This window comes from Coturnix japonica, chromosome 18, assembly GCF_054131305.1.
Source record: "Coturnix japonica strain WE chromosome 18, WE-NBRP24, whole genome shotgun sequence".
Classification (NCBI taxonomy): Eukaryota; Metazoa; Chordata; class Aves; order Galliformes; family Phasianidae; genus Coturnix; species Coturnix japonica.
In genome coordinates this window covers 13,741,202-13,752,718 of record NC_140680.1, presented here as the reverse complement: position 1 = coordinate 13,752,718, position 11,517 = coordinate 13,741,202, and the positions used below count along the sequence as shown (strand labels likewise).

Sequence of the window (11,517 nt, the reverse complement as noted above, 5' to 3'; positions counted from 1 at the left end):
GGAGGAGAATGTGCCAGTGGGTGCACTGGTCACCAAGCTGAATGTCACCGACCTGGATGAAGGCCCCAATGGGGATGTGGAGTATTCTTTTAAAACTAGCAATAATGCACCTAGTAAATTCACCAAGCTGTTCAGTTTAGATTCCCGGACAGGGGAGATCAGAACCAAAGCCCCTTTGGATTATGAGGAATCCAGTGCTTATGAAATTGCAGTTCGAGCCCGGGACAAAGGATCCCCAGCCATGGAAGGGCACTGTCATCTGCGGGTGGAATTAATTGATATCAATGATAACAGCCCTGAGATTGTGCTGACTTCTCTCTCCAGCCCCGTGCTGGAGGATGCAACCCCAGGGACGGTGATTGCCCTCATTGGTGTAAAGGACAGCGATTCCGGGGACAATGGGCATGTCCGTCTGCAGATAGCCAAAGAGCTCCCATTTAAGCTGGTGTCATCTTTCAAGGAGCATTTCTCACTGGTCACAAATGGTCCCCTTGATCGGGAGAAGGCCAGTGGGTACAACATCACCGTGAGGGCTACAGATTCAGGATCACCACCAAAAGCCACACAAAAAACCTTCTATCTCCAGATCGCTGATGTGAATGATAATGCTCCGAACTTCTCCACCCCTTTTGATACAGCTCATGTTCTGGAAAACTCTCTCCCTGGAACTTCTGTGTTTTCAGTGTCAGCATCTGATCCTGATGAGGGTAGTAACGCTAAGCTGGCTTACTCCATCCTGGACAATGGGATGCAGGACATACCCATCTCAACCTATTTCCGCATAGACCCAGACAACGGCACCATCTACACTGTGCGGGCTTTGGACTATGAGCAGGACAAAGTGTTCCAAGTGCCTGTGGAGGTGAAGGACTCTGGCTCTCCTGCCCTGAGCAGCACTGCGGTTGTCCACGTCTTTGTCATGGATCAGAATGACAATGCCCCCACCATCGTCTACCCTTCCGTCCCTACAGGTTCTGCCTTCCACCAAACCATCCCACCCTTGGTAGAACCTGGCTACCTAGTCACCAAAATTGTGGCTGTGGATGCTGATAGCGGCCATAACGCCTGGCTGTCCTATCAGCTGGAGGAGACAGCTGAGGCTCTGCCATTCCAGGTGGAACGTCGCACCGGGGAGGTGCGTGTTGCGGCGGCTCTCGGCGAGTCGCAGTCTCCCCATCGGCTGGTGGTCCTGGTGCAGGACAATGGGACGCCATCCCTCTCAGCCTCGGTGGTGATTGTTATTTCTCCAGAGGAAGATGGCGTGCAGGACTTTTCCAAGTCCTCTGACTTGCCTCAGTCGTCTCCCAAGGACAACAACCTAACGCTGTACCTCATCATCTCTTTGGTGTCCATTTCCCTCGTGTCGTGTGTAGTGTTTGCTGTGGCAGTTGCCCGCTGTCTTAGAATGGGCTCTGCTGGCTGGGCTTTCGTGGGCTGCTGCCGGGGGTCTGCCCGCAAGCCCACCTCCAACTTCCATGGGCAGCTGAGGCCAGATGGCTTCATCAAGTACCTGGACGTGGGCAAAGCAGGGCTGGGCTCCCAGGGACAGAATTACACCTCCTGTTTCTCCCCAATGTCTGAGCAAAGCGATTTTCTCTTTGTAAAACCCTTCAGCCACTCTAGCACTGCGGAGACCATGGCTGCCTACGAGCAGGTGACCAGCACCTTAGCAAGTCCCTGTGATGGGGTAAGATATGGGGTTCTCACTGCTGCTGCAGGACGTGGCTGTGGGGGATGTATGTGATTGTTCCACCTTGGGAGGTGGCAGGGAAGGGGGCTGGCTGTGCGGGGTGGAGGTGGAGGAGGGGATGGCCATCACCATACAACAAAACCCTGTGTGTTTGTGGAGCTGGGAGCTTCCTCTTGGCCTTGTTTGGACTTCCTGAAGTGATTCTTGCAGTGGGAATGTAGGGTTTGGGGTGTTAAACTTTTTGTCTCTGTTTAACCCCTTTATGCTGTATGGAAGGAGAGTCAGGAGGAGATGAGCTCAAAGCCAGGTCACCTGGTTGTTCCTTTTGCTCTGTTGTAGGAGTGTGTTGGGATTTTTCTTACTCTTTGACTCTCAAATGTTATTAATTCCTGTCCGTGCCGTGACAAAGCACTGCTTTCTAGCTTGATAGTATTGAACAAGAGGCTGATTCTGTGTTCAGCAATGAAAATGGTGCATTTCTGCATAGATCTTGGTGTCCTTACACGCCCTTGGGCTCACGGAAACCTGGGTGGCAGCGCGCTGTGAAAACTTCAGCCACTTGCCTTGGGACATGAAACCCAGATGGAAGTGGCTGCATTTAACTGCAGCTTTTTATAACTTGGGGATATAAAAAGTAAAGTCACTTTGTGTCATAAATGCCTGCCCTAAATTTGAAAGTGGTAATTGCAAGAGGGACTGAAATAAAGAGATTGGGATGGGCTCATCTGATGGGCGGCCGTGTGGCAGAGTGTGCAAAGCTACATGGATCTGAAATCCAGAGAGCGAGTGTGCAAGTGGGGTGATTTGTATGCAGCAGGGGTGGAGTGGAGCTCTTATTCTAAGGGGACTCAGTAATTTATTCTAATGTATTCTTTCATGAGAATCATCAAAGCTGTGGTGAAATTAGTCAAATCACATCTGCTAAATAAAAATCTAGGTCAGCTGTACCCATTTCCCTTCGCCTTAGTAATTGCAAGTACAAGCAGAATAATCCTATAAAGCTCTGTTCCATGGTGCAGACCAGGAGCTGCTCCTTCCTGAGGTAACCAGGAGGATCATTGTCCTTCCCAGGTAGTGTGTCGTCATTCCGGAGTTAATTAAGAGCTTATGATATTCAGAAGTGTGCATCTTGCAGACAGCAAACAACTCCGCTATGTATACTATGCACAAAGGCATGATGCACAAAGCCTGCTCTGCATCCATCCTCACTTACAGAATGCCCATTGTCCGGTGGGGAAATGACAGGGGCAGAAAGCAACATGAGGTTTGCTAAGCGTGCTGCTGGGTCTGAAGTTTGCTGTGCTCTCTGAACAAAGAATGCTTTTCTTTCTTCCCTCTCCGCCGTCGGATGTTCATTCTTTTCTCTGCAAATAGAAAAATATTGTAATGCACTGTGGCCACAGCATCTAGGAAAGTCATTCAAATACCAAGTGTGACACGCAGGCTCAGGCAGGCCTTGCTAAGGACAGAAGGACCGGTTAGGAAAAGGTCTGTTATCACCTCGAAAGCATCTTTCTCAGTATCAATTAACAGTGCCACCCCCACCCCTCCGAGCTCATTGCTTTGGTGCCATCTCTCCTGCTGGAGCAATGCCCTTATCAGTTTATTTCATGCTTCATTTCTTTCACAGCCTGGTTTCCTGAGCTGCTTTAGAAGATTATTCACTGAATGGTTTTTGTCACGCTTTTTGGTATTCATGCTGGTCCAGAAATACTCAGAAGGAAGGGAAGGGGTGGGGGTGGGGGAGCTTCTTTTTTCTATTGTTCTAATAGATCTGCTTTACTTGAGAAGAATGCACCGATATCCCAGGCTGAAATAATCCAGGATTGGTTTGCAGGTGAGAATGGAGGTATTAAAACTCTTTTCTATTTCCTTTGCAGCAAGCTCAACCTAACCCGGACTGGCGCTTCTCTCAGACCCAGAGACCTGGAACAAGTGGGTGAGTGCACCTTTCTCTGTGTATGTATCTGGTGTGGGCTTTGCTCCTTTACACATTGCTCTCAGTGTGGGAAGTCCTGGTGGTGGATGCTCTATGAATGGAGTTTCCCTGTTCCGGATAGAATTGTGACAGAGCCAGAACTGGGGGTGTTTCTGTGCCAGCTCTGTGTGATGGTGGTGTGAGAACTCTTTGCAAAGAGCTTTGGTGTCCGTGGCTCAGGTGGGATGGTTAGGAACTGGAGAGGGCGATGGAGCTGTGAAAGGGTTAAAGGACTGGAGAATGTGCTTCACATGGCATTGTTATCTAAAGCAGATTCTGAGCATTTGGTTGAGATTTATGCAGGTTCTGAGTGCAATATTGTGCTCCCCCTGCTTGGATGTCACTGGGGACTGCTGTGAGTCCCTTATATGCTTTGCCCTGAAAACCCCATGGCAGCCAGAGGTTGTGTGGGTGGTGGCTGTCCCCAGAGGCCCCACTGGAGGAGTGTGTCCCATCCCATGAAATGGGCCTCAGCAGCAGCAGCAGGTCCCTTGCTGCGTGCTGTGTTGTGTGCTCTCTGTTCTGGAGTTGGGCTGGGGCTCAGATCTCTGGACCCAGCTCCAATTGTGGGGAGGTTGGAGCCCTTGCTGCCTTCCTTGGGAAGTGTTGTGTTGCTTAGTTTGGGTGGGAGGCTGTCCCACTGGGCAGTAGGGCAGAGTAGGGCAGAGAGGGACCAAGGGAAATAGAATTAGATCTCAGGAGTCAGGAGACTTACAGGAAGGGCCCCTGAGGGCAGGTGTAGCTTTCAAAACCATGGCTGAGATTTCACCTATCTGTGCATAATGTCAAAAAAGGAAGGAGAAGCATTTACTTTTCATCATCTGCGAGTAACCATCAGGATGAGAAAGGACTTGAACAGGGAGCCCACCTCCTCAGCCACAAATCATTGTGGATGAGGCTGCCTCCTCAGTGATTCCTGTAGGAACAGCTTGCAGCACCTGCTGGAGGGCATTTGGATGCTGTGCTCACTTGGCTGGGTCAGCCCTGTGTCTGCAGAGAGAAGAGTCACTGTGTCCCCATTCTTTGTGGTTATTTGATGGCCTCTTGGCCACCAGATCCTGGATATGGGGATCAGAGCTTGTGTTCTGGGGTTGGCTCTGACCGTGTCTGAACCTTTTTGGATCATTCAGCTTTGTGGAAGGGAAGCTAAGAGACTGCTAATGGCTGTAAGGAGCATCACAGTAGGGTTTTTTATTAGGTTCTCCTTGCTGACAAAGGTGAAATAGACTGGTAGTTTGATGTAAAGCTGAAAGCATTGCTGCCAGGAGCCAGGCATGGGCTTTAATACAAGGCTATTGCTGGGAGAGTGTTCTCAGAGCTCCGTTCAATCCCCACCATGGAGAACTTTTTTAATCAGGAAAAATCTTTCCCATCATTCATGCTCTGCTTCAAACGACAATTAACTGCAGCACCCTGATAATGCAGAAGTGCCCGAGAGCCCCTGTGATGGTTTTGTTGTGAGAAGCGAGGAAATGAGCCCTGTCAGATCATCCTTATTGCTCCCTTTTCCAGCACTGTGCTGGAACTCAAGGCACAGCACCAACACAGTGCAGACCTACTTAACCTCGTGACAGGGACCTTTCTTAGGTCATGGGACAGTGGCCTTAACCCAAAACCACGGTGTGGGCTCTTCACATGCTCCCCCTGTGCTGTTCCCTCTGCCTGCTGAGTGCCAACCCCCTCCTGCAATGCTGGAGCTGCCCAAGCCCTGCCCTGTGGCTGTCCCTGCTGTCAGCCCATGTACAGCTGTGTCACCTGCTGCTGACACGTGTCCCTCTCTGACATGAGCTCTGCTTGGGGCTCAGTGTGCACAGGCATCTCCCAGCAGGAAGAAAAGGGATGTGTTCTTAACTTTATTTGCCCAATCTAAATTAAATAGCATTGGAAGCAAGACAGATTAGGCTGAGGTTTGAATGGGTGCCATTGGGAGCCCAGCACTGACATTAAGCTGGAACGAGGGCTGAAATCCTATACTGTATCTATTTCTACTGTGTTGTGTTAATGTGAGTTAGGACAGGGAATTATCCCAAGTCTAACAGGAGGCTGGGGTGACCTGGCCACCAAAACAAACCACGCTGCCTCTGAGCACCTGCAGGCAGCCAGGGTGAGCTCAGCAAAGCAGGACCACCTCCAGTCCACACATCTCTGCATTCAGGGTGCATCCATATGGGACGAGAAAGCAAAAGTGCTCCTTTGTGATCTGAGACACAGGAGAGCTGTGGTTGCACATGCTCAGAAAGTAGAGCTCAGGCAGCAGCCCTTAGAGACAGGGTCAGGGCTGTAGCTGGGCAGAGCAGTTCTCAATCTTGTTTGGGAGAAAAAGGAAGATAAATGGATCTATTTAATCATCTTCGCATTTTGTTTGCTAAAACCAGCAACATCAACAACAACAACAACAAACCACTCCTGCTGTCTCTGGGCAAATATAAATGAAGACGGAATAATACCAAGCAGCAAATGCAATTCCCAAACAAATCAGATCAGCGGCTGCGGGGGGATTATGGCCATGAGCTGTCTGAGTGGCGTGGCCATGGCAGCACGGCAGGGCGAGCATCTCCTTGGTGGGATCTGCAGGCAGCAGTGTATTCAGCAAAGCAATGGGTGTGGATATCCCACCTAGAAAGCAGGGGGGAAGGAAATGAAAGGAATGGAAAACCCTGGGTTGCTTATAGGTGGCAATGGGGGGAAGGAGATGTCCCATCTGGGAAGAGCTTGTGAATGCTTTCATCATGGTGGGAAGATGGAGATAGCCCAGTTGGGCTAAGCCAGGGAAGTGGAATGGGGGGACGTCCTGACAGGCAGCACCGGGACCCCCACGTGTCTCCAGGGCAGGGAGGAGTGAATCCTGAAGAGAGAGAGCTCTGATCCTTAATTTCCCTGTGCCACTGGTTTCCAGTGCTGGATGTAGTCCATGGAGATGTTTGCTTCACTCACCCATTAAACAGCATCACAGCTGCCTCATCTGACCCCTGGCCATGCAGGGAGGGAGGAACAAGCAGGATTTGCTGGCTGTGGGGATGCTGCAGCAGCACCAATGGGAGAGTTGTGAGGGACAGGAGGGTTTCTTCATTCTTGGTTTCTTTTTTTTCCCCAAGAACTGAGCTTTCAGAGGAGCCTGCCCAGGCTGGGTGATGGAAAAGAGTGTCCCAACAATATTCCTTAAAGCTTTCAAGGATCTTTGGGTCCTCAATGTCTGCAGAGCCTTTAGGTACTGCTGAGGGCTGACTGCAGCCAGGTGGGCATTTGGGATGGGGGTTTCTGCAGCCCATGGGGCTGCTCCAAGCTGCTGAGCTCTGCTCATGCAATGTCATGGGCTGCCCAGAGATGGTCTGTGCTTTGTGGAGTATTGGAAGTGTGAAGTTTGCACCTCCAGCACAGGTGTGTGTTTTGTGTGTTAAACATCTCACAGGGAGCCAAACAAACCCAGCAAGGGCTGGGAGGTTACATTTGCAAGGTAGACCTTGGTGCAGGATGGATTGCAGACCTCTCAGAGGCTCACAGCTTTAGGTGGGACTGTGATTCCCTATTGAATATGGCAGTGAAAATGTTGCTTTGCAGCACTACGAGGTAGCTCGGAGCAGTGCTCTGAGTGGGTGCTGCCATCCCCAGTCCTGTTGGGTGCTGACATGGGGATAGGAGGGAGAGAACAGGTTGCCCAAGGAGGCTGTGGATGCCCCATCCCTGCAGACATTCAAGGCCAGGCTGGATGCAGCTCTGGGCAGCCTGGGCTGCTGGTTGGTGACCCTGCACACAGCAGGGGGTTGGAACTGGATGAGCACTGTGGGCCTTTTCAACCCAGGCCATTCTATGATGCCCTTAACCTCATGGATCCTGCCAGGTAGGACAGAAGGTGTGGAGCATGGAGAAGGGAACCAGCTCAGCCAGGGGATACATTTTTCACTCTGGACAGCCTGCAGCATATCAGGAGTTGCATCATGGTAGCATTATGTATAGAAACATTATTTTGGGGAGTCCAGCAGGTGTGACACGTATTAGGTTGATATTTTCCTCTCTCCATCTGTTTCCTGTGCAGCTGAGCACAGGGCTGCAGAGACGCAGGGATCGACACCGAGGCTCCATCACATTTCCAAAGAATATCTCAAAATAGCTTTCCTGGTGTGTTTCTGGAGTGGGTTGTGGCAGAGACATTGGGGCCCTTTGTTCTGACCTCCCCCCCACGCCCCTTTCATGCAGAGCAGCATCCCAGCAACTTAGGAAGCATCCCCATTACTTTAAGAGGCTGCAGATCTCCTCCTGCTTTGCCTGCTAAAACTGTTCGATCTGTTTTGAAGTCAGGATCTTAAATCTGTGCCTTGTCCAAGCCCTCCCCAAGCGCCTGTAATTGCATTACAGAAGAGTCAGGGAATGCACAGAGCATGGGGGAAGGGCAGGCAGCATCCTCTGTTAAAGGGAGAAGGGAGGAAATCACGGCGAGTTTTGATCTAGCACTGATTTTTGGGGGGAGGCTTGGATTTGGGTGATGGGGTTGGTTGGAGGAGGGGCTGTGGGGTGGGGGTTACTGCCCATAGAGCATGGATGAGCTGCCATCACCGTATCCCCAGCACAACTTAAGAGGCTGTGTGCTGGCTGTCACTTTCCCCACTACTTGTCACTTTGCCAGCACAAAACCACACGGGGCTGAGGTTTTATTGCTGCTGCTGCCTCTGGCTGAGGCTGGGTGTGGGAGGAGGCTGAAGGAGGATGGAAGGAAGCTGAAGAGGGAAAAACAGCAGTGCAAGGAGGGGGAGGCGGGTGGAGGGGTCAGCTTGAGAGCATCAGTGCTGCTGGGGAATGGGGCAGGGGGAAAGGAATTGGAGAAGGTGCCTGGGCCTGGAGGTTGGGAGGGGAATGCTATGGTTGGTGCTGCCCCTGCTAGAGGGTGAGGAGGCAATGGGAGAGCTGGTGGTGAGTGGGTGGAAGGGGAAGGGGCTGGGGTGAGGTGGACCCCAGCTGTGTGCCCCCTGTGCACAGAGCCTGGTGGGATTTGGAGCCATGGATGGGAGCAGCAGTGCTGCTGGAAGGACTGGAAAACCTCAATGAAGAGAGGAGGCTGGGGGTGGGGGCACCACCCTGCTGGGCATCCCCTGGTGCCATAGGGCCACATCCTCAGGGTCCTCCTGGGCACCCACAGCACAAGCATGGCACAAATCAGACTTCCAGCTGCAGGATGCAGAAAACAAGTTTATCTCGGAAATTCACCAGGCAAAAAAAAAAAAAAAAAAAAGGAAAAAGAAAAAGAAAAAAAAATGTTTGTGAGGCATTTGGGTGCCATAGTAACAGTGTCCATGGAAACCCTGCAAGGAAATGAGTATTTCTGTACTGGAAGTGGAAATAGGGACGATGCGTTGGATGGGTTGGAAGAAAATAGCCGGTCAGTGGTGCAAGGCCCGCCCTGCTGCGTGGGCTGATGCCTTCAGGCTGTTGAGCAGTGATGCATCACAGAGCCCCACCAGGGGCTGCAGGGCATACCTTCCATTTGGGGACTGTGAGTGTTTGCACATCGCTCCTGGCTGGGTTTGGTGGTGCCCCACATACCCACGCTTTGATCCCTCAGATGCAGCATCACCGGGTCTGGTCCCTCTTTATCTCAAACACAGGTTTGCTTCCTTCCCTCCACCCTCAGTGCTGGCATTGTTCCCCAAAGCCAGCTGTTTTCTGAGCTTTGAAGTGTGGAATCAAATTGAACAGGAGGAAAGAAAAATAAATAAATAAACACCGACACAAACCCCCCCCCCCCAACGCAATCCTCTGCAGGATGGGTTTTAATAAAAAGCCTATTGAGAAAATGCCATTTGTATTAAAAGCTGCCAGTCCTTGCAGTTCATTTCCATAGGAACCACCTCCTGTTCCGGGCAGTGCAGCCTCAGCCATTCACATCCCTGTCCTATAGCTGTGGCAGGCAGCCAGCTTTGCCCATCAGCTGTGTGCCTCTTTTTTTTTCCCCCCTCCTTCTTTTCTTTTCACTATGAGAAGTTATTTTCGGATGCTTTTAGATTACTGCATTCATGTCTCTCCTGCCTCTGAATTCCAGATGATTGCGCTTGCACGTAATTCAGGCACTTGAATTTCCTGCATACAGAAATGAACTCAATAGGGTTTCTGCAACTCTGGCATTTCTAAAATAGCTCTCCACCTTGACGTCATGGGGAGCAGCACGCTGCTTTGTGCTCTACTGGAGAGTGCTGGGTGCTGTAAGCTTGCAGGGAGGACTTGGGTTTGCATGGGGTAGAACAGGAGGATCTGCAGATGGGGTTGTTCTGGCTGGGCTGCAGCCTGTAGGTCAGGAGAAAAGCTGGTTCTCCCCCATTAGTCACCCGTAGGACCCCATCTGGAGCTCTGAGCCCAGCGAGAGAGCAGGAGCTGCTGGGGTTAAGTGGTGGCTGCGTGGGTTGTGATTTGCAATGGGGTTTAGGTTGCTAAGCCCTTTATAGGATCTCTCCTGAGGCTCTATTCCCAGCCCTGACATGGAGCAGTGCTCACTCCTCGAGCACTGCCACCCATTGAGGCAGGCAGACCTCACTGCCGCCCGTCTTGAAGCCATGCCACCGCACGTGTGGCGAGGTATAAATAGGTTCTGGGATGCCCTGGGTTGCAGCAGATGGCAGGCATTGCAGAGCCTTAGCAGGCAGCCTCTGCTATGTCAGGGACTGAGTGCCACCTGCACAGATAAAGCGGGGGAGTGAGAGTGGTGGTGTGTGGCTGCAGCCTGTACCCATCCCCACTGTGCCCACTGCCCTCAGTACCACAATGACATGATTCTGGAACAGCCCTGGGGATGGTGACTCCAGCCCCCCCACCCCCCCATGTAACCCATTCAGGTGCATTGCCACTATTTCTGAGAAAAAGATTTTCCTAATATCCAACCTCTGGCACAACCTAAAGGCATTACTCTATGATGCATTGCTCCATGATGGAGTAGGACTGCATGGGGTCTGATCAGATCAAGGCTCCCAGCACATTTATTCCTCTGTATAGGACACTGCACAGTGGGGAGGGGGAGAACTGTGCATTCAAGACTTTCCTGCTTGCAAGGCCAATGATGTAGCTGGGGCAGGGACCCAGCCAGCAGGTCAGCATGGTAGATGCGTGCTGTGGTCATGCAGCTGGTGGGACTTTTAGGTCTTTCTGGTGGAAGGAGGGCTCTGGGAACACATCCCTGGCTTCTCTGGTGGGAAAGCGTGGCCACAAGTGAGGGGTGGTTGAACACAGCTGCCGGGCACCTGGCGGCCATCAATGCGGAGCTTGTTTGAAGGCACACAGAGTGTTGATTGTAACTTTGCTCGGCAAAACCTCCTGAAGGGGAAGCCTGGTGGCATCCCTGCAGCTTTCCCAGGCAGAATCACCACGCTCAGCCCAAAGCATCTGCCCCATGTGGTCACCCACCTCCGCTCGCTGCTCTTGGTGGCTGCTCTTGGACTCCCTTCAGAGCAGGATTTCAGTGATGGGCAGCTGCCTCCCTGCTGATCCCAAATCCTGTGACTCTGTGGGATTTTCTCACCTTCGTTCCCATGAATGAAGCTGCAGAATGGAGTTGTAGCCTGAAATAACTGGAGTTGTAGCCTGAAATAACTCAGAAGGGCAGCAACCCCACGTGGCCTTCAGAAGGAACCTGGTCATCCAAGGGCATGTGCATCTCTGTAGCTGTAGGACTGGAGGTTTTTTAATGTGTGTGTGTGTGGTATTCAGCTGTGGGAAGGCACCTAAAGGGATTTCAGGTCATTAGGTGCCAGCTGGCTCAACCAGCAGGCATTAGGAAAGTCTTCCTGGAAGTACCACTCAGCCCCAAGTACTTGGGTTATTGGTGGTTGCTCTTCAGAAGTGTTGGAGAGGGTTGGAGACTTCTGGTGGT

The 11,517-nt window shown here is 51.6% G+C and overlaps 1 protein-coding gene across 7 annotated transcripts in view; it reads left to right on the top strand.

Moving 5' to 3' along the window:
• Positions 1 to 11,517, top strand: part of LOC107320284 (protocadherin gamma-C5) — a 77,359-nt gene that overhangs the window by 59,821 nt on the left and 6,021 nt on the right. For all 7 annotated transcript variants that reach the window (XM_085518976.1, XM_085518973.1, XM_085518975.1 and 4 more), the window contains exon 2: positions 3,571 to 3,629. In XM_085518976.1, coding sequence (XP_085375102.1) covers positions 3,571 to 3,629 — 59 coding nt within the window. The remainder of the gene's footprint in view (positions 1 to 3,570; positions 3,630 to 11,517) is intronic.